The 24081-nt window shown below is 34.9% G+C and overlaps 1 protein-coding gene across 13 annotated transcripts in view; it reads left to right on the top strand.

Annotated features, from left to right (window-relative positions):
• MYCBP2 (MYC binding protein 2) overlaps positions 1-24081 on the top strand; it is a 281767-nt gene that overhangs the window by 146862 nt on the left and 110824 nt on the right. For all 13 annotated transcript variants that reach the window (XM_053216756.1, XM_053216750.1, XM_027065047.2 and 10 more), the window contains 11 exons: positions 358-579; positions 6769-6960; positions 9079-9285; positions 10113-10244; positions 11790-11968; positions 13588-13730; positions 15183-15283; positions 15947-16165; positions 21866-22091; positions 23121-23239; positions 23911-23998. In XM_053216756.1, the coding sequence (XP_053072731.1) occupies positions 358-579; positions 6769-6960; positions 9079-9285; positions 10113-10244; positions 11790-11968; positions 13588-13730; positions 15183-15283; positions 15947-16165; positions 21866-22091; positions 23121-23239; positions 23911-23998 (1828 nt within the window). The remainder of the gene's footprint in view (positions 1-357; positions 580-6768; positions 6961-9078; positions 9286-10112; positions 10245-11789; positions 11969-13587; positions 13731-15182; positions 15284-15946; positions 16166-21865; positions 22092-23120; positions 23240-23910; positions 23999-24081) is intronic.

Here is a 24081-nt window from a genome sequence, read left to right as displayed (position 1 = left end):
TGCAGTGCTTGTTACTGGACATGTCTTAGATATATACTGATTGGGGCCTTTTTGATGTAATTCTTTGAGCATAGTGCTAGAGAGGACTAAGATTCTGAGGATATATAAACTCATTGAATGGAGAATAGGAGGCTGATATTTGACCATATTTAATAATTTTACATCTGCATTGGATAGTAACTTAAACAGTTGTGTTTAAAAGTATTGATGTAATTAAATTCTATATCAAGACAATTAAAATGAGTGCTAGAAAACTTTGGTATGATTTAAAAATTGTTTAACTTTTGTGTATCCAAACATTTGGATTAAACTGATGCCATATTTCTTTGATGGGCTCATCTTTCTTTTTTTTTAAAGGATATCCAGGAAGCAAACTTCAAGACTTCAAGTAGCCGATTGCTTGCAGCTGTTATGTCAGCTCTGTGCCACACTTCTGTTAAGCTGACTTCCATCTTCCCTATTGCATATGATGGAGAAGTACTATTACGATCAATTGTTAAACAAGTTAGCACAGAGAATGACTCAACACTAGTTCACCGGTTCCCCCTTTTGGTAGCACATATGGAAAAGCTCAGCCAGGTAGGTCTTTTCCCAAAGTATCTTTTATACTGAAGTAAATGGAGGGCATATTTAAGTTGTTGCTTATTCTTCTATATTGATATTTACCAAATAAGTATGTGTTTCACAAGAAGAGCTAAAATTCAGGGGAAAAAATTCTCATGTTTACCTGTAAATTTGCAATATTCTTTCTCTCATTTTTTAATTTTGAATGAAACCTAACCTATAAAAAATTTGAGAGTTGCACAGTGAATTCATATATTATTCATATTATTCACATATGATTCACATAATATTCACATATATTATTTGCCAAACCATTTGAAAGTTGCAGATACTATAAGCAAACTTGTATATTCTCTTATTTTAGATTGCTAACATAGAATTCTTAGGGAAATAAGTAAATTTTTGAGACTTTTTTTTCTATAACATTTTGGTGTGTTAAAATAAGTACTCTAAAACAATAGTCACAGGAAACATGCTTTAGAAACTGTTTCTGGTTTATTAGAAAGCACTATGGAGAAAAATTAACTTAAATACACATGAAAACCATATATAATACTATCAAGTTGATGAGGAGTAATCTTTAAAATGAAAGCCAAAAAAAGCAGTAGAAAATAGAATAGTTATCCTAATTATACAATAGCAATTTTCTGTTGACTGAAGCAACAGAAAAATGAGAAAAATTTAAGTGACATATAGAAATGAAGGACAATAGCAGAATGGGAAGAAAATTTGCAGTTAATAATACTTTGTAGAATTACAGTAGAAATAATAAGAGTAAATATAAGAGGGTCTTTAGAGAGTAAGCCATTATGGGAAAAATTTAAGCCTTACTAGAAATTAAATGTGGATGAATTAAGGTACTAATTTATTTGTAAAAAATTAAGAAAAATGAACAGTTTTTTTTCTCTTATCAAGTCCTACACTGGTGAGACTATGAGAAAACCTCCTGAACTTATTGATGATGGTTCCTGGCATTATGTAATTAATCTAAGTAATCTTTTTCTTTCGGTCTCTCATCAAGTATTTATTGTGTACCTTCTATTTACTGGGATTATAATTAGGTATTAGTTGAGGCAGGAGTCAGCTCTTGAATTGGCAATGGGGGAGTGCCTATAAACTGGAGGATATTTTTACAAGATAAATTGTCAATTCAGTATTATGTTGTTGAATATTTACAAAGTAAATTATCCAAGGGAATAATTGAAAGACTGAAGCCTTTTGTGTACTTTATTAAAAGGAAAAATGGAAAACCTTAATTAGAGTCCCAAATGTTCATCATTAAGTGAAATACTTGAATTTGGATATATCAACTTGATAGAAAAAGGTTCAGCCCTTAAAAATAACTTTATTTACATTTAATATCAAGGCCAATGTTTTTAAACTTTTTAGTTAGAAAATCAGACACTAAAGTTTATGTACTTTAGTATGACTATGGTGTACTGTGATGACTATGTAAAATATGCATGCAAAAGACATACATATCTTATAATATGTATTTAATACATATTTTGTAAGAAAATACTGAGAAATGAAAATAATACTTAGGTGATAAAGTTATGGGTAATTCTATGTTTTTCTTTTGGAATTCTACAAACATTTGGTAATTATTAATGGTTAATAATTGTGTATTTGTATGTCTTTATCAATATTCTATGAAGGTAGTACATATTCTACCCTCCTTTTTTTTTTTAATGTTTTTATTTATTTTTGAGAGAAAGAGACACAGACTGAGCAGGGAAGGGGCAGAGAGAAAGAAGGAGCCACAGAATCTGAAGCAGGCTCCAGGCTCTGAGCTGTCAGCACAGAGCCTGATGTGAGGCTTGAACGCATGAACTGTGAGATCATGACCTGAGCTGAAGTCAGACACTCTACCAACTGAGTCACCCAGGCGCCCCTACCCTCTTTTTAATAGATACAGGATTCTACCATTTGGATGTAGCATAATATAGTTAATGAGTCCTTTCTCTCTCTATGTATATATTTAGATTATTCCCACTATTTTAAACCGTGTTGCTGAAAATATCATTGACTACATTTTTATGTATATTAACGATGACTTTTCCGGAGTAAGTCATCAGGAGTGGAAAAATTCTTAAGTAAAAGGAAAACACCTCAAGACTTTTCTACAAATTGTTAAAATGCCCTCCAGAAACCAAGTGTCAGCTTACATTCCCCACCACTGGTGAATGAGTTCCCTTTTCTAAAGTTTAAGTGGCTAATGCGGTGCCTGGGTGGCTCAGTTGGTGGAGCGTGTGAGTTCAGCTCAGGTCATAATCTAACAGTTCATGAGTTCGAGCCCCATGTCAGGTTCTGTGCTGACACCTCAGAGCCTGGAGCCTGCTTTGGATTCTGTGTCTCCCTCTCTCTCTGCCCCTCCCCCGCTTGTGTGCACACACGTGCACGCGCTCTCTCGCTCTCTCTCAAAAATGAATAAACATTTTAAAAATTTTAAATTTGAGGGGCTAGTGATGTACTAATAAATATATTTTTTCATATTATTTATTTTTATATATTATACATATTACATATCTATGTACACATATATGTGCATATATACACATACATTCATACATTTTGGTTCTTCAACTAAAGCATTGACACTGTTAACTCCATTTTAAGAATATATGGGAAGCTTCTCGTATTAATCTTGTTAGTTACTAATTAGAAACTAAGTGGGTGTAACTAAATAAATACACTCCACCCATCCCCCTGATAAAGCCCTTCCAGGTTATTGATTATGGAGTACAGTTCAGGATTGAGTTTCATCCAAAGCTAATTTTCTGAGAAGTTCCAAAAAATAAAGTTTCTGGAGAATTAAAGTGATGTAAAGGCTAGAAGTATTACAATTTTAGCAAAATGAGGAATTTATTATTTTAAAGCCAGGAGAACTAATTACATAAGAATTGATGTTTTATGGTAATCTTATTCAAATGATAATAGAAATAATCTAAAGATGGAAGATTATTTTTTTTAATTTTATTTATTTTTTTTTTTTAAATTTACATCCAAATTAGTTAGCATATAGTGCAACAATGATTTCAGAAGTAGATTCCTTAGTGGCCCTTACCCATTTAGCCCATCCCCCCTCCCACAATCCCTCCCGTAACCCTCAGTTTGTTCTCCATATGTATGAGTCTCTTCTGTTTTGTCCCCGCCCTGTTTTTATATTATTTTTGTTTCCCTTCCCTTGTGTTCATCTGTTTTGTCTCTTAAAGTCCTCATATGAGTGAAGTCATAGGATTTTTGTCTTTCTCTGACTAATTTCACTTAGCATTATACCCTCCAGTTCCATCCACGTAGTTGCAAATGGCAAGATTTCATTCTTTCTGATTGCCGAGTAAAATGCTTCATTGTATATATATACCACGTCTTTATCCATTCATCCATCCATGGACATTTGGGCTTTTTCCTTGCTTTGGCTATTGTTGATAGTGCTGCTATAAACATGGGGGTGCATGTGTCCCTTCGAAACAGCACACCTGTATCCCTTGGAAAAATGCCTAGTAGTGCGATTGCTGGGTTGTAGGGTAGTTCTATTTTTAGTTTTTTGAGGAACCTCCATACTGTTTTCCAGAGTGGCTGCACCAGTTTGCATTCCCACCAGCAGTACAAAAAAGATCCTCTTTCTCTGCATCCTCATCAACATCTGTTGTTGCCTGAGTTGTTAATGTTTGCCATTCTGACAGGTGTGAGGTGGTATCTCATTGTGGTTTTGATTTGTATTTCCTTGATGATGAGTGATGTTGAGCATTTTTTCATGTGTTGGTTGGCCATCTGGATGTCTGCTTTGGAGAAGCGTCTATTCATGTCTTTTGCCCATCTCTTCACTGGATTATTTGTTTTTTGGGTTTGATAAGTTCTTAATAGATTTGGGATACTAACCCTTTATCTGATATGTCATTTGCAAATATCTTCTCCCATCTGTCGGCTGCCTTTTAGTTTTGCTGATTGTTTCCTTAGTTGTGTAAAAGCTTTTTATTTTGATGAGGTCCCAGTAGTTCATTTTTGCTTTTGTTTCCCTTGCCTCCGGAGATGTGTTGAGTAAGACGTTGCTGCAGGCAAGATCAAAGAGGTTTTTGCCTGCTTTCTCCTTGAGGATTTTGATGGCTTCCTGTCTTACATTGAGGTCTTTCATCCATTTTGAGTTTATTTTTGTGTATGGTGTAAGAAAGTGGTCCAGGTTCATTCTTCTGCATGTCGCTGTCCAGTTTTCTCAGCACCACTTGCTGAGGAGACTGTCTTTATTCCATTGGATATTCTTTCCTGCTTTGTCAAAGATTAGTTGGCCATACATTTGTGGGTCCATTTCTGGGTTGTCTGTTCTGTTCCATTGATCTTGGTTCTCAGTTCTTGGGCCAAGGATGGAAGATTATTTCTAAGTGACTTTTTGTTAGCTTAAGATTGCACATTAAGAAAGCTGTTGATGGGGCACGTGGGTGGCTGAGTTGATTAAGCATCTGACTCTTGATTTCAGTTCAGGTCATGATCTCACCTGTCGGTGGTGAGATAGAGCCCCACATTGGTCTCTGCCCCTGATTTTCTCTCTCTCTTTCTCACTCTATCTCTGTCTCTCTCTCTCTCAAAAAGGAAAGCTGTTGGGAGTGGTTTAAAATAATGCTCATGATTATTTTAACTAAAAAGTTACTTAGTTTTCTATAATGGGTTGAATGTACCCTCATTTACATATTTTATTTGTCTTGGGAAGACTGATTTAACTTTAAAGACCCTTTTCTACCTTGAGATTTTATGACTTTATGAAATTTGTTGAATTTGCTGTATCTTGTAAAGCAGCATGGAATGTAAGTATTGTGGAAAAACTTGGCTATTCAGGGTGCAACTAGGTGATTTTGGTAACTGAATCAGAGTATATAGTTTCCCCGATTTTACAGAAGTTAAGGCACTATGAAGAAACTGGAACTAAATTCCAAATTGTTTGATTCTCTAGTCCACAGTAAAATTGGGTCATTGGTCACAATTGTCCCCTCATGAAATTGGATGCATTTTGCGCTGTGTCCACAGTGGGCTAAATGATACTGAGGATGGTAAAAAATATAAATATGTTCATGCTGGACATCAACTAATTTAATCATCTTTTCACTTGGTTTCTGGAAAAAAAGACCTATGTTTTCCCCTTGGTCTTTGTTGGGACTTTATAATTTCTTATCTTGAAATTTTTATTGGTAGGGGTTGGAATGTCTTATCTTCATTTAGGAAGTCAAGTACAGAAGAAATTGTAAAACTGCATAGGAGTATTTGTAGTAGAATTCCATATTTTTATTACATGCATGTACAGAAAAAGTTTTATTAGAAAAAAGATTTGTACAAACTTTCCCAGTTGTTTTACCTGTAACTATACCAGAAATAATTATCTTAGATTGGAATTTTGTCCTATTGAAAAAGCTTTTTAAATAGGAGGAGTGTTTTTCTGTCATATATAATTATTATTGAGAAGTTAAATAAGAGAGTAAGTGAAAATGAGTCAAAGCTAACAAAAACACATACATCTTGTAAATATGTGGTACTTTTGTGATACACAGAGACTAATTGAAAAAAGAACAGTAAGGGGCGCCTGGGTGGCTCAGTCAGTTGGGCGGCCGACTTCGGCTCAGGTCAAGATCTCGCGGTCCGTGAGTTCGAGCCCCGCGTTGGGCTCTGTGCTGACAGCTCGGAGCCTGGAGCCTGTTTCAGATTCTGTGTCTCCCTCTCTCTGACCCTCCCCCGTTCATGCTCTGTCTCTCTCTGTCTCAAAAATAAATAAACGTTAAAAAAAAAATTTTGGGGGCGCCTGGGTGGCTCAGTCGGTTGAGCGTCCGACTTCAGCTCAGGTCACGATCTCGCGGTCTGTGAGTTCGAGCCCCGCGTTGGGCTCTGGGCTGATGGCTCAGAGCCTGGAGCCTGCTTCCATTCTGTGTCTCCCCCTCTCTCTGCCCCTCTTCCGTTCATGCTCTGTCTCTCTCTGTCTCAAAAATAAATAAAACATTAAAAAAAAATTAAAAAAAATTTTTTTTAAATAAAATAAAAAAAAAAAGCAGAAAGAACAGTAAAAGTAAAGTCAGTGGTTCCACATACAACTGGATGGATTTCTAGACATAGAGTCAAACCTGAATTTTAAGGGTGTCATTTAGAAAAGATTTTGCAATTGAGTACTCAGGTGAAGGAAGATAAAGCAGTATTTGGAACTTTTTTTTTTTTCATCTATCATAGAGTGAAGAGAATATCTCAGGTATGACAAGCTTCCGTGAAGTTCTGGAGAAAATGCTGGTCATTGTTGTGCTCCCAGTCAGGAACAGCCTGAGGAGAGAAAATGAGCTCTTCTCCTCTCACCTGGTTTCCAACACCTGTGGATTGCTGGCCAGTATTGTCAGTGAACTGACAGCATCAGCCCTGGGATCTGAGGTGATGTTTTATTTTGAGACTGGATAATAAGCACATGTTTAAGCTTGCCACATAATTTCTTTTTTCGTATATTTTGTCTTTGTATAAACTAATTTTAATCCTATTTGTACTGTTTTCTTAAAAAAAAATAAAAAACCTTCAAGCAGGCTGTTTGTTTGGTTTTCCCTTCCTTACACCTCTTCTGTGCTGTTGCTTGCTTCCTCTCTCACCAGTCTCCCCAAGACGTCACAGCGATACACACTGCATGTTTTCCTCTTATTTGCCCCATTGTACAACGTCACTGCCATGTTCCAAAATAGTTCACATTGCTGGCCCATGAGGAATAGAAATGGGGCTACTAGTAGGGAACACACAGTATGGAAAAGGTAAAGAGGTTTAAACCATAGTTCTGCCCACTTGACTGACACAAGACAAATGACATCTGTAAAATGGGAAAAGTAATTTTTTTAAGTTAATTTATTTTTATAGTTACTTCTGCACCCAGCGTGGGACTCAGACTCACAACCCCAAGATCAAGAGTCACACGCTCCCCCAACTGAGCCAGCCAGGCACCCCATAAAATGCAAAAAATAATTTTATGAAAATCGGCATTAAGTACATTCACATTGTTGCACAGCTATTATCACAAAGTTTTAAAAGAATCGAATATTAGTATGTTTGAGAAAACTACTTTGAAATGTTTTAAAGTGCTTCACATTTTGCAAAATAACATTATTTTTAATCCTATCACTGTCCTGCTCGCTCTGCCATATAATTTATCTAAACATTTTGACTGAATTTAGTGAATGTTTCTAATTTTTTCCCCAAAATGCAGACAGAAGGTTGATTTTAAAAATCATGTCACAATGCAAAATATCTTATATCATTCAAATGAATGTTGATTAGTTAGCATGTACTCAGTTGCTTGCCAAATAACATCTTTTCTCTCTTTTGCTTTTATAATCCCTAGCCTTTGCTTTTTCTTACTTGGAGACTTATTTTGGAATCTATTCTAAATTAATCTATCCAGTGTATACTCATTACTAATTCATAGCGACAGTTTAGCCTTTAGGATTTCTGAATGATTACATGCACCTGAGCAGAGTTTAGTATTTAACCCTGGAAACCACCTCCTCCATTTCTTAGTTCACTTTGACTTTGGTCTAGGAGGTCATTGAGCCCCTTGTCAGAAAATTTTAATTTGTCTTTTTTTCACTTGGCCATTCAGCCTGTATAATAGGCTTCCCTTCTGTACCAGATCCTGGAGGAAAGTCTGATGCAGAGGTCCCCCTCAGAAGGTTACTATCTGGTTTTCCCCATATGAACTTACCTTTCCAATGAGAAAGATTGCTCCGATTGCAGGTGCCTAATCTACGAACTTGGAAATTTACAAAGGTCATGACTTAGACATCCATATTTCCTTCTTTCCCAGAATAGTTTGAAATTCTTGTTAGAATCATAAACTTCAATTTTTTCCCTCTTATAGGTCTTTCAGATTTCTACAGCCAACTTAGATCAAAAGCAGGCTCTGTAATTGAAAGGAGCACTTTCAATCCAAAATAAGTCCACTGATCCTCTCTAATGAAAGTCTGTAATTAATGATGTTGTAGTTATGTATATATATTCACTTTTGTGTATGCATTTTCTTCAAATGAAGTCTTGAAAACTCACAGATAAGAGGAGGGGATAGTCCCACTGAAGAGGGGAAACTTAGTCCACCTCTTTCTTAATTCTCTCCAGAATTCCTAGAGCTCTATGTCACATAGATTGAAAACTGTTGGTCCACAGAATGTTGATGAAATTTTGGTATTTCTTTTCAGAGTGAGTGATATAGTTCATTCATATGTTATGACTGTGATGACTTACATGTTTATAGTTCTGCATTATAAATTAAGTGAAATGCATGACTAAGAGAAGAAAATACTGTCCCGTGATGATTTGTGAATTTAGAATGATAAAATCTAGTTTTATTGCTATATAATCTCTTAATAGAATGTACATTTAGAAAGGTTCACACCTACTTCTTAAATGTAGATTATTTTTTGAATTTCTTAGAAGTTTGGAGATAGTTTTGTTGTAGGTATATTATTAACACTAAGGTACAGACTACTGATGTGTAACTGCTTTTGTTGTTCATAGGTTGATGGACTTAATTCTCTCCACTCTGTTAAAGCCAGTGCTAACCGATTCACAAAAACAAGTCAGGGAAGAAGTTGGAACACTGGGAATGGGTCCCCTGATGCAATCTGTTTTTCAGTAGACAAACCAGGAATAGTTGTGGTTGGTTTTTCTGTCTATGGAGGAGGTGGAATTCATGAATATGAATTAGAGGTGTTAGTTGATGACGTAAGTACCACTCTAACAGTGTCATCTTGTGTGTAAGTTGTGCATCAGGACTTACCATTATCATAGTAAGAGTGTCCAAATCTTTGAGGGTTTAGCAGATTAGTCATTAGTCGTGGAAGACATTAAAGAAATGGAAAGAGTGATTCTGCATGATTGCTTCTGTGCCATTCTGGATCACTTCTGCCTCATGTTTTTTGCACTTCCAGGAGAGATGTTAAATGAAAATACTAGAAATTATAGAGCTAAGCCTCTGATTATAACTTTTGTGTAATTTTTTTGCTTTTGTAGTTTTTTAGAAACAAGAACAGTATTCAGATCAGTATTATTACCTGTATCCATGACTAAAGCAGTTTTGTCATAGAGTGCAAATGGATTATTCTTAGTAAAGATGGTTTTGATTGATTGATTAAGCTCTATCTTGCTGTATTCTCTAAATTATTTAAATTACCTGAGTTTTCACAAAATTTTATTAAAATGGGACAAAAAGTTACCATGTAAATCATTTCATAAAAAATAGAAATCTATCTGTATCTTGATTCTCTTTAGCAATTAAATTATGTCCTACTTCATTAGGCTCTTTAATTAGATTAGCACTCTTCTTATGAAGAAGTGGAAATCATTTTAAGACATCAGATGAGAAAAGCCCATTTGTATGATTTAGGTTGTAGACTCCTCAGGAAATCAGATAAAAATAAATATTTTTTTTTCTTCATTATATATGGGGAAATGCTAATGGATAATTTCATATGCAAGGAAAGAAACTGCTTAAAAACAATAAAACAAAATTAAGAATAGGGTGGGTTTTGTTTTGTTTTTATTTTAATTAGAGTGAACATGCAGGAGATTCGACTCATTCTCACAGATGGACATCTCTAGAATTAGTCAAAGGAACGTATACAACAGATGACTCACCCAGTGATATAGCTGAAATCAGACTTGACAAAGTTGTTCCTTTAAAGGTAATTTCAGTTATGTTTCTTTTATAAATAAGAGGTACTATGTAGTTTACTTAAAAAGTAATGAAAAGTATTCCTTTTTGTGATGCTTAAAATGTTTATAGAGTCACTACTATACCCCTTATATTGTACTATATTGTATTTTTGCAAAAGATCTCTTAAAGTCTGGTATAGTAGAAAGTATTGTTTAGTTTTGGAGTCAGGCGGAACTAGCTTCAGATGCCTGCATTTCCACAGAGCTTAAAGACATTAGATATTATTTAACCACTCTGAGGCTTATCTGAAGATTCAGAAGGATTGTACCTACATTGTAGTGTTGTTCAGATGAAATTAAAGAATAGAATAAAGTACTTGCCTCAATGTCTAGTATAGAAACTCAGCAAATATTAGTTCCTGTCTTTTCTTCTCTTATTGTGCCAAACTCTTTTTTAAAAAATGGCCTTAATAGATCATATTAACTATTAAAGTTACTATTACTTTATATAAAAGTTGTTTATTACTTCATGTAACATAACTATTTACCAAAACAGAAGTCTTATCCTTTTTTAAAAATTTTTTTAATGTTTATTTATTTTTGAGACAGAGAGAGACAGAGCATGAGTGGGGGAGGGGCAGAGAGAGAGAGAAGGAGACACGGAATCCAAAGCAGGCTCCAGGCTCTGAGCTGTTAGCACAGAGTCCGAGGCGGGGCTCAAACTCACGAGCCGTGAGATCATGACCTGAGCCGTAGTCGGATGCTCAATCGACTGAGCCACCCAGGCGCCTCTACCTAATCTTAAAGTAGTTATGAATGGAGTAATTCTGAATTCAACTGTAAATTATTATTTTTATTATGGAACAGAATCTGGGATAAGAGAAGTTCATCAGAGGCCTTATCAAAAAGAGTTAGGGTACCAAAAAACAAAAAAAAAATCTTTTCACTGTAAAGTGTATATCATAGATCATAAGGCACCAGTGTCTGTATCTCATATTTTCTATGCACGGTACATCTTATTTGGGACAACTTTTGCTTATGGATATTTCTTCCCATTTCTCCACCTTTCTGTTTCTATCTCTGAGTGTCTCTTAAATAAAATATAGTAGATTCACCATTTTTCCCACACTTAAAATTATTTCAAAAGTTAAACTCATCAAAGAAAAATAATTAGATTATGTACTTTAAATCTTTTGTTATGGTTAGTATTCTTTATGGGCCTAGAGTCAAACTGCCTATATTCAAATACTCATTCCATCACTTAATAGCTGTGTGCCTTTGGATGGCTTATGTAACTTCTCTGTGTCTCCGATTCCTCATCTGTAAAATAGGAATAGTAATGGTACTTACCTCATGAAGTTATTTTAAGGATTAACTTAATCAAAGCACACGAAGTACTTAGTACAGTTTTTTTTAAATAATAAACATCATTAAGAGTTATCTTCCTGTTTGATTCATTAAAAATGTGCTTAACCAAATCATCTATAAATAGGACAAAGAAATTCAGTATACTGGCCCAGTTTTTTTTATAGCCTCTGTACATTATAAACATGTTTTACATCTTTATTGTGAAGGAAAATGTTAAATATGCTGTGCGCTTGAGGAACTATGGAAGCCGTACAGCCAATGGAGATGGAGGAATGACCACAGTTCAGTGCCCAGATGGTGTGACATTCACATTCAGCACATGCAGCTTGAGTAGTAATGGTACAAATCAAACCAGAGGACAGATTCCACAGATCCTGTACTATAGGTAAGTGTGTATGTACAGGGAAGGGGGCATTTTAAAGCAACAGAACACATACAGTTTGATATCAAGGTAAAAAATGCTAAATGCATAGTTGTAATTAAATTATGCAGCATAACTTCCTTGCACATACTTGTGCTGATTTGTGTAAAAAGATCTCTTATTAATATATAGGAGCAGCTGGGTGGGCCAGTTGTTTGAGTGTCTGACTCTTGATTTTGGCTCAAGTCATGATCCCAGGGTCATGGTTTATATATATATATTAATATATTTCTATTTTTTCACTGTTCACTGTAAAGGTGAATGCTTTAAAATGTTTTTGTCGTTACTTCCTTTTTTTTTGTCGTTACTTCTTTAATATCTTTGAAATTTTTATCTCCTGGGCATGTGTGTTCATTTCTTTTTTAAAAATACCAAAAATACTAAAAACATTCAGTTCATTTCTTCTTTAAAAATACTAAAGATTAGTGATCAGATCACTTCTATCCAAGTACTAGCTTTGCCTTGGTTCTATTATCCAGTCTGCAATATATTTTGATGTCTCTGAGTCTAGTTCTTGGGGCCCTAGGATGCATAATAAGGTGTTTCTTAACACATGTGTTTTCAGTGCATGACCTGTGTTATTAGCTAGTCCTTGTAGTAACTCCATGAGGTGGGCGCTTGTCCTGCTTTCACAGATGAGGGAACAGACACATTGAGGGTTAAATACCTTGCCTAAAGTCACACTTCTTGTAAAGTATGGTCCTGGGTTCTGTAGGCAGGTAATTGGTCTCCAGATGACCTGCTTTTAACATGTCCTCTTTAACAATGCTTAAGGTCACCTGTGAGACATCGTAGTTTAATGTGTCACAGTGCTCCTCCCCATCCATGGTTGGAGCCAAGCACCTTGGAGTTTCTTGACTTCCCTGTTTCTCTCACTCTTTCCATCACCAAGTCCTGGCAGCTGTGCTTTTAAAATGTTCTAAGTCTGACCTTTTCTAACTCCCATAATTAACAGTTCAGTTCAAACCATCACTGCCGCCCCCTGCGTAACAATCATAGCTTCTAACCCAGTCTCCCCCCCAGTCTCCCTCCCACCTTTTTTGGTGGCCCTCCTGCAGTCAGTCTGCACAGTGCAGCCAGAAGGGTTTCACAGAAATATGCATCAGGCCAAGTTCTGCCCCCGCTCACGATCCCCTCACAGCTTCCCATCCCAGGAAATGCAAGGTCTTACGGAGGCTTATGGAGCTCACATGGTGTGATTCCTGTCACCCTCCACGCTCCTTTCATTCCTGTCACACTTGTCTTCATTCTGTTCCTTGAACTTGCCAGTCTTGTTCTTGTCTGAACCTTTATCTTACTATTCCTTATGCCTGAATATTTTATCCTCAGCTTTTTGTTTTTTTAACATAATTCAAGCCTTTATTTAAATATCAGTTCCTGATATAGACTCTCTTTGGTCTTATTCTAAAATAACTTTATATCCTCATCCGGCTGTATTTTTCTTTGAAGTCCTATCACTCCTTGAAATTGCACGGTTACAACTTTAACTTTTTTAACTTTAAGTGAGGAGCTCTGATCTAACTAGAGTTAGATCATGTTTTACCTACCATGTAAAATAATCTCATGTATTACTCCTGTTACAGGAGTGAATTTGATGGAGATTTACAATCCCAGCTTCTGAGTAAAGCCAATGAAGAAGATAAAAACTGTAGCAGAGCTCTCTCTGTGGTAAGCACTGTTGTTCGAGCTGCAAAAGACCTCTTGCACAGAGCTCTTGCTGTGGATGGTAAGACTTTTCTTTTAATAGTCATATTTTAGATACTTTATTCCCTAACTTGTACACAGAGTTACTGAAGAGTAACTGTTTTGTAGAATCCCAGAATGTTTTATTCATTGTAGATCTGCTCACACATACACATTCATTTTGGATCAGCCATACTCCATATTCTAATGCAGAACTTTTTAAAATGTCCAAAAGCAGTTACCGGATACCTATTTTTTCCTTAGTTAACCTAGTAAGAAAAACTCAAGGATAAAGCTGAGTCTTTGCTTTATCCTTGCTTTAGTAGTCAGAAAGCATTTTATTTTCTCCTTAAGGTGTGTTTTTCTTCCTATATTTCCAGTAATGTTATCACCATTCACCCAAAGGTGTGGGTAACCCTAAACATCTCCCCAAACGCACTTGTTCAGTTCTCTAAGTTCTTCCACTGGCAACTCTCCAATTTGTATTCCCCTGTCTGTTCTTCCATAGTCCAAGCTACCATGGTGCTGGCACATGTCCTCTTCCCTGTAGATGGGTAACATCCCAGCAGCCTCACTGCCACTGTTCTCCCATTCCACATCTAGCTACCTAGTCACCTCCACACTGGCAGTGGAGTTCATTTACACAAGCATTCATTGTAACCCACCCAGCCTTACTGTAATCTGTAACATTTGTTCCTAAGCCTAGTACACATCAGAATCACCTGGGAAACTTGCTAAAAATAAAAAATGTTTGGCCCATCCAGTCTGCAGGTTTGGGCTGGGCTAAGAAACTGTATTTTTAAAATAACTGAATCCTATTCTGATGCAACAGCATATCTAGAAAGAAGTATCTGGAAATAATTGGCCTTTAATATGAAGGTGATCTCAGTCTAGACTCAACTTATCTTCCCAGCACCGTGCTCATTGGGTAAATGATTATAATGTCCTTTAGCAAAAGGCTTTCTTGGTAAAATAGAAGGCAATATAGTTTAATAGCAGCATTTTTGTAGTGCTTAATATGTGCAGGCATTGTTCTAATGTTTTACATATATTAACTCAATCTTCATAGTACCCACTGAGGGAAGTACTATTACTATCCTTTTTACAGAGGAGTAACCTGAGGCATACGCCAATTAAGTAATTGGCCTAATGTCACACATGTAGCCACGTGTGGCATCAGGTGTAGTGGTTAACATCATGACTATTACTGTAGGTTCTAATCCTGCCTCTGTCATTTTACAGCTGTAGGATTTTGGATGAGTTATTTAAACAGTGTGTGCCTTGGTTTCTTCTTGTATAAAGTAGAGATAATAAAAGTATCTTACTGTGAGGATTAATTGCTATGGCTTATGTCAGTAAAGCCCTTAAATAGGGCCAGGTCCTTTATAAGAGTGATAATTTTATTTTGCTCAAGAGACTAGAATATAGATTTAGTATAGCATATATACATTACAGTGAAATTACCTTCTAACTATAGTTTTAATGCCTTTTTTAGCTGATGACATTCCAGAACTGCTTAGTTCTTCCAGTCTGTTTTCCATGCTGCTTCCCCTTATTATAGCCTACATAGGACCAGTAGCTGCTGCTATTCCCAAGGTGTGTAACTTAATTATGTAACTTTGAATATTTTTTTAATATCATAGTTTTTAGACTTTGTATCTTTATAAACATTTTAATCTTTGAGGCACCTGGGTTACAAGTAACATACAGAGATAGACATGTTAAAATGGTAGAAGTTATCAGTTAAACCTCTCTGTTCTTCATATTGTTGACTAGATTACTATGCTTACTTATTGGCTTTACAGTTGAAGAATTTGGGAATGAGAAATATATTTTAGTTATGACATATAAGGAGAGTTTAAGTAGATTTTTGTAATTTATGAAGTTGATGCCAAGTCTTCTTTTTGAATAAAAATAGCAAGGTAGGAGTATTTTACAATTGAGAAATAGTCAAGATATGGAGGAAATCATAAACTATTGATTCTTTAGCATAAAGATTGAGTAAAACCTAGTTTACGGCGGATTACAAAAAGGCAAAGTGTTTAAAAGTATAGACAAGGTTATTTTCATATAACATCTAAGACATCTAAGGTAAATCTTTTTTTCCATAAAAAAAATTTCTCTTTGAGCGAAAATTTAGTCAGAAGAAACTCTTAATAATATCTTAGTAATTAAGGATGGCCAACAATTACAGTAATTAACAACTTTAAAGCAATTTTCACATTTATTATCTCATTTAATCATTTCTTTTTATACCAGGTGGCTGTAGAAGTCTTTGGCCTTGTCCAACAGTTACTTCCCTCAGTTGCCATTTTGAATCAAAAGTATGCACCCCCTGCATTCAATCCTAATCAGTCAACAGATAGCACCACAGGAAACCAGCCTGAGCAAGGCCTCTCTGCTTGTACAACCTCTAATCACTATGCGGTCATAGAGAGTGAGCACCCCTATAAACCTGCATGTGTGATGCACTACAAGGTAGGCGCTGACTCCTGGGCAGAGTTTAAATTTAAAAGTTGGTTTGATGTTCTATAATGATGTCTTAAGGATACTTTGCCTCTGTTTAGAAGTATAGTTTTTTATAGTATTTAAATATAGAAATCAGGTGGTTAGGCACTGTCAGATACACAAAAGGGTTTAAGATAGAATTTTTGTCATTAAAGCGTAATGTTGGGAGTATTTATAAGAATTGTTCTCATATGTTTTTATAAGTCCAGTGCAGTATATAATGTTCAACTGCATATTATGTATTGTAATAGTAGTGGATATAAGCATGAAAATTTAAAAATCATATTGTTTGAACTGCTATTATTTATACCACAGCCTGAGTTCTGAAAATTTGCATATCCAATGCAGGACTTCGAGTGCTCTAATATAAATAATGTAAAAAATAATAAAACATTTATAAATATAATATTACAGAGTATCCAGAGTCTTTGTTCCTTTTTAAATTGTATCATGTAAACTAAGGAGGAGAAGGAAGATTTGTCTACTTCATCAGTGTAATTATAAGTTTTATGTGCTTGCAAAATACTCAACTTTTTATTATACACTGTGGTAAACATATAATAATCTAGATTATTTTAAAGCACCTTTATGGATATTTTATTATCTATCTTTAAATATAGACCCATAAAAAGTAACTATATTATTATTATACAGAAAATGCTAATAATTCCTTCATGTCATCAAATATGTACATTTTTAATTGAGTTAGATTCAAAATAAGAGTTTAACTTTTTTAATTGTTTGAATTAGAATCCAGATAAGATCCATACATTGTGATTGGTTATTATGTCTCTCAAGTCTCTTGTTATCTACTTGAGGAGGTTCCCCTCCAACTCGGTCTTTTTTTGTTTCCTTGAAATTTATTTGAGAAAACGGACCATATGTCTTTGTTGGTAGGAACCTCTTCAGCTTGCCGCCTGAATCCTTTAGACATACCCCTTGTAGTCATTCATAGCATCCTCCCCCACTAGTGTAAGATATTCTAGGCTCGTCTTCTACATTTCTTATGTTGGTATTTAAGAGCCAAAATTTGGCAGAAGAATTTGACTCGTTTCTCTTGGGCTGGTGATTGTTTCTAAATATTTGTAGTGCACAGAACTGGTACATACAGTCACTCATGCATGTATTTATACCCACAGGCACATATTATTTTTATATATGTGTATATATTCCTGTATAGACACATTTATATGTATGTTGTTTTTTTTTTTTAAGATACAATACCTGAAGTTTGTACTGATGATACTAATTCAGAATAAGGTCCATAGGACCTTACCCTTGAATCTTTTTGTCATACATCTAGATCCCTGTTCCCAATGACACTGGGAATATTAGAATTAGAAAATCGGTTATTCATTTCCTGTGTGTGTATATGTGTGGGTGTGTTTTGTCATGTTGGGTATATCCCATCTAGGATGTATAAAGAAATGAATGTGTTTTAAAGTAAGTGGGTATGGTCAATTACTGTGTTTAATGTAAGTTGGAATAGTCACTCTCTGTGTGATTATGCCACAAATTGGACATACATTTGGCATCATTTCTTTTAGGATTTTAGGAACTGCTTTTTATATCTTGTTTTGTTTTATAACAACTTAAATGATTACATTGTCCTAACTCAAATCTATAAAGGAAAGAGTACTCAGAGAAGTCTAGGTTTTATTTCTATCCCCAATCTCTGTTCCCTCCTTCCCTATCCTAGGTAGCATTTCATTTTATTATAACTTTGTAGTTTATTCTTCCGTTTTTTATAATGTAAGTGTAGTCACATACACAGATGGAGATAGTGTGTATACTCATTCCCCATGTGTTTCAGCTTTTATTGTAAATATTTCAAACCTGTAGGAAAAAATAAGATTTGTGCAATGATCACCTTGTATGCCTTTCACCTGGCTTCATCAGTTAACATTTTGCCACATTTGTTGTATTTATTTATCTGTATTTGATACTGCTGAACCATTTAAGAGTAAGTTGCAAACATGAACAGTCACCTTGTTCCTAAGAACAGAGGTTTTTCTGTGTATCAGTAATACACTAGTCAAATTTAGGGAATTTAACATTGATGCTCTATTACCATAATGCGTAATAGTAGTATACCATGATATTATAAGCTAGATGTTTTGCCAGCTGCCCCAACAACAGCATTCATGGCATTTTTCTAAACCCAGATCTGGGATCCAACCAGATTCATCCATTGCACTTAGTTGTCAGGTCTTCTCTGTTTCCTTTGATCTGAAATAGTGCCTCAGGCTTTCCTTGTCTTTCTTGACATTGGCATTTATGAAGAATACAATCAGCGGTTCTGTAGAAGTATCCTTTAATTTGGACTTGATTGATTGTTTCCTAATGATTAAACTTAGGTTACTTGTTTTGGGCAGCAACAGTTCATAATTGATACCATATTCTTGTCAGTGCATTCCATCAGGAAGTACTTACCATTTGATTAAGAGGATATCTGGCAAGTTTCTCCACCAAAACTACCTTTTTTCTCTTTGAAAAGGCTTATGGGTAGAGAGCTAGAGACTGTGTAAAAAATACTCCCTAACAAATTTTCACCCAGCAGTTTTAGCATCCATTGGTGATTCTTACCCAAATCACTTATTACTATAGTGGTTGCAAAACGGTGGCTTTCTAATTCTGTTATTCCTTCCATTTGGTGTTCTATTGTAAAAGACCGTTTTTCCATCCCTTCCACTTTTAAACACACATTCACTCATTTATTTTATGTGTTTATATCAATACAGATTTAAGAATTTTCTTTTTGTTTAATGTTATAATCCTTTGCTGTTATTATTTTAATTCTCAAATTTTAATTGATTTGGCCAGTGGAAGTTCATTCAAGCTGGATTTTATGTTTTTTATATGTTTTATCATGTTTTCATCAGTTTTTGAATACTACCTACCAGTTCTAGTCAACATTATAGGAGTCTTGTCTTTATATCTATCCCATTTATGTGTCACTGTAAAAAATAGAACTACTGGGTAAAATTAACAATTTCCTTGTAAAATGTTTGTCTTCAGAATATATCCCGCTGACATTAGATAACAAAGTACCAAATTCAGAAGTTACTTGGAGTAATTCTTTTTATCTATATGTGCAGGTTGCTATATGATCACTTTGCTATAAAATTAGGCTTATTTGGTTTTTTGTACTTAATTTTTGTGAGTTTTCCCCCATCCTTCTTTGTTTATCTTTATCTTTATCTTGGTTAACTTTTATCTTTTAACTTTATACAGTATTTAAAATATCAACATGGCTCCAGAAATAAAATCATATAAAATAACATGCTCAGAATTATGAGGCCCTTCCCTTTCCCTTCTCTGCTTCTCAGCTTACTCCATTGAGTGTCCTGGTGTTTCCTTCTTGTGTTTATTTTTGAAAAAATAGATAGATGGATATAGATGTAGGTTTTTCTTTTTAAAATGGTAGCACACCAAATCTGTTTGGTACTTTTTGAAATGTAACAAAATGCATAGAAATCTCCCCATGCCATTTAAAGAGATCATCCTCATTCTTTTTTTACAACTGGTTAGTGCTCCTCTGTGAAGATGGATCATAGTTTATTCAGTAGGTAGCTTGTGTGAGCACTTCAGGTGTTTTCAGTATTTTGCTAATTTTTTTGCGATGAATAACCTTACGTAAATGTTGGGCTTTTTTGTTTGTTTTTTCATGTATTTAGAAATATATCTTCAAAGCACATCCCCAGAAGCGGGATTACTGGGTCAAACAAATGTAGACTGAGGAGCCATGTGCTTCATAGGTTTGGGGTTACTGCTACAGAAGCTGAACGCACATGTATCTTTGCTAGGGTTGAGAGAGTCCTGTCGAGGTTATACTGTTTCGTGTCCCCAGCACCAGTGTTTGAGAGTGCTTGTTTTCTCACAGCCTCCCCAACAGAGTATGTGGTTAAATTTTGGGCCTTTTGCTAATATAATGGGAGAATTGGTGGGAGTAATGGTATCTTACTTTAGTTTTAATTTGCAGTTAATGTAATTATGAACAAAGGTGAGCTTTTCATTTAAGTGGAGATTTTTTTTAATCCTGTACCAAAGCTGTTTGCCTTAGTTCTAGGTAATTTTTTTAGATCAATATCATACTTAGGAAATTTCCTAACTGTCATATCATATCCTATAACCATTTCATAGTTTACTATTTGACATGGTCCCACTTAATTGTAATTCGACTACCAAGACAGAATGCTGTCTGCAATGATGATGATAGAAGCTTACCCTACAACCCAGCAATAGTATTACTAGGAATTTATCCAAAGGGTACAGGAGTGCTGATTCATAGGGGCACTTGTGCCCCGATGTTTATAGCAGCACTTTCAACAATAGCCAAATCATGGAAAGAGCCCAAATGTCCATCAACTGATGAATGGATAAAGAAGATGTGGTTATATATACAATGGAATACTACCTGGCACTGAGAAAGAATGAAATCCTGCCATTTGCAACAATGTGGATGGAACTGGAGGGTATTATGCTAACTGAAATAAGTCAGGCAGAGAAAGACATATGATTTCACTCCTATGTGGAATTTGAGAAACTTAACAGAAGACCATGGGGGAAGGGATGGGGAAGAAATAGTTTCAAACAGAGAGGGAGGCAAACCCATATTAGACTCTTAAATACAGAGAACAAACTGAGGATTGATGGGGGTGGCAGGGGAGAGGGGAAAGTGGGTGATGGGCTTTGAGGAGGGCACTTCTTGGAATGAGCACTGGATGTTGCATGTAAGCGATGAATCACGGGAATCTACCCCTGAAACCAAGAGCACACTGTATACACTGTATGTTAGCCAACTTGACACTAAATTATATTTTAAAAAATACTAATAAAAGATTTTAAAAAGATAAGGACAAAGATACATTTTATGACCTAGTTTGTGTGACTTTCAACACAATAGCTAATATTTGGCAATTTTGTTACATTTAGTTTTTCTACCCTTCATTCATATTTCAACTTTAATAAAATAAACTATATTGGCTTACTTAAAAATATACATATAAGTATGTGCCATCATAAACTCATATTACATTGAAACTTTAGGAAAATATAAAAATCTAAGTTTTCATCATTGTGTGTTTAGTTTATTTTTTTATTCTCGTTATATATGAAGTTCTGAAGTTTTTTGCTAATGAAAAATATCATTTGTAGCAGATACTATGAATGGTAGATAACTTAAAAGTGACTAAAACCTTAAATTTTAATGATTTGTTTCCTTTCCATCAATATATCTTTATATTTTGCCCATCTAATTATATTTTCATTTACCTACTTAGATTCCTTAAATGCATACTGACTAAAATAGAAAATTTACTATATATATAGTTCCACAAGAAAATTAGATAACTGAATGTTTATGGAAATCAAAACAACCTTGTAATATTTTTTCAGTGTTACCAATGTGTACTTACAAACATTATTAATGTAATATCAACCAAGTTTTAGGTAGAAAGCAGTAGATATTGCAAGTTGGGAATAGGGACAATTGATATTGAACATTAATACCATGATTTCTAGTCATATTGAAACTACTGTATTAGTTTCTTAAAATTTAGTTTACAGTACGTTTAAAGCATATTTACAGTATGTCCTGTGTCTAAAATAGGAAAAAAAAATCAAATTTTTCTTAACAAATACAAGTGTCCTCTCGCCTGTTGACCTCAGGTGACGTTCCCAGAATGTGTACGGTGGATGACAATCGAGTTTGACCCCCAGTGTGGCACTGCGCAGTCAGAAGATGTCCTCCGTTTATTGATTCCTGTCAGAACTGTTCAGAATTCAGGATATGGACCAAAATTGACATCTGTTCATGAAAATCTTAACTCCTGGATAGAATTAAAGAAATTTTCAGGGTCCTCTGGGTGGCCTAGTATGGTTTTAGTGTTGCCAGGTAAGTTGTTTTTTTCTTTTCTGTTTTATATGGTAAAATATATGCATTTATGACAATTATGTTTAGTAAGGATACAAGATTGAAAACATTTACAAACATTGAGAAGAATTTCTTCAAGTCCTACTATGCATCTGGAGTGCACTTGAGTAGTGAAGAAGACTCTAGACAGAGGGCATAACACGACTGAGTTTTCAAAGAGAGAATGTCATGAGGATCTTGTGAAAAAAGTTTAGCTTAACCAAAGCAGAGGGTTAATATTGAGGAGTGGATGTCTGTATAGTTGGGAACAAACTATGGAAGAAGTGAATTTGATCTTTTATTTTCCCAATAAGTGCTAGACTTGGAGAACTTAGGGCTTCTTCCACTCAAGAGAATTGGTGAAACACCTCACGTACTGAGTTACATTAAAGCTGTTGTTTTTAGTTCTTCAGGCTTGAGGATGTGTGTGTGTTGGGCAGGGCGGGGGGGGGGGGGGTTTCAGAGATAGAAAGCATTTTTTATTGCTATTGCTAATGTTTTCCTTTCAAAGAAAGTTTGTAAATTATTAAAACTGCATGTAGTGTGTTGTGTTTTTAACCAGTTAACCATAAATATTCTTGTGATTCCTCAAACTCATAGCCTGTTTGAATTCAGAAGCTTTTGTCTTCTAGTCTGACCTGCCTTGTTTGTTTGTAAGGAGCCAGGTTAGAGGATTGCTTACTGACTGAAACAGAAAAGGCTAACTAACCTAGGTTACCCTAGAAATAGATAATTGAAAAATGATTGCTCATGTAACATGAAGGTAGAACATTTGATTGAGGAGAGCTTGATCATAAAGAAAAATAACAATTCACTTGAGATGATTCTGTTGTTGGCTGGAGTTGTTTTTAGCAATTATATTCAAGTAGATACAGGAACACCCCCCACCCCCAAAAAGCCTGGGCTTTTTAGTAACTGATTTGTATTGCTACCTATCTTGAGATAGATAAAAGGGAAATTTTAATAAAGTCATTTCAGATTTTGAACTCAATGTTAGCTTTTTTTTCTTAGGAAATGAAGCCCTTTTTTCATTGGAGACTGCATCAGATTATGTGAAAGATGACAAAGCTTCTTTCTATGGTTTTAAATGTTTTGCAATTGGATATGAGTTTAGCCCTGGACCTGATGAGGTAGGAATGAATTATCTTCTCATTGTGTTAAGATTGTGTTTCTGAGGGCTGCTATTGACTAAAGTTGTGTTTGCTGCCTATGTTCACGAAGCCTGAAATTTAAAGAATATAATTTAAAATACCTTGTAGTTTAATTTTGTGTAGTGTTTTTTGTTTTTTAGTGTTTTGTTTGTTTGTTTTTGCTACTTTTAATACATGAAGAGAATAGAGTCTGCAACAGAAAGTATAATTGTACCTGCTCCAAACTTGCTCAGGTGGCTGTACCTTTCTGAGTAAATAATAGAATCTGCTTTCCCAATGGGGCCAATTTAGTTTCTATTCTAAATGTTTCAAATCACACAATAAAACAAAATCAAGGTGAAAAAAATGATCATGTTACTTCAAAGTAATGAATGACAAATTCTTTGGACAATGCACCTGTAGACCTGGACCTTATAACATGCAGTAGACATTTTATTGACCCTCTTCCACTCTTAATTTAACCACTAGTTGACCTGTTCTTTCTGGTTTCAAAAGTTATGCTTGGATGCAAATCACATTTTGTTGATAATCCACATTATCTTCGAAATATTTTATCCTCCAGATATTTTTTAAAGCAGCTCATTTTATCTTATTTTCATTTCATTTCACTTCATTTCATTTTATTTTATTTTATTTTTGGGATTCTCCAGGGTGTCATTCAGTTGGAAAAAGAATTAGCCAATCTTGGCGGAGTTTGTGCAGCTGCTTTGATGAAAAAGGATCTAGCACTTCCTATTGGTAAGTCTGGTCAAGTATTAGGTGTTTATGATTTTGTTAAAAATTTCAAGAGTAGAATATGTTTATTTTAGGGCATTCTGAAA

Source organism: Acinonyx jubatus, chromosome A1 (genome assembly GCF_027475565.1).
Source record: "Acinonyx jubatus isolate Ajub_Pintada_27869175 chromosome A1, VMU_Ajub_asm_v1.0, whole genome shotgun sequence".
In the NCBI taxonomy this organism is placed as follows: Eukaryota; Metazoa; Chordata; class Mammalia; order Carnivora; family Felidae; genus Acinonyx; species Acinonyx jubatus.
The sequence above is the reverse complement of the archived record's forward strand: the minus strand, read 5'-3'. Positions and strand labels throughout refer to the sequence as shown.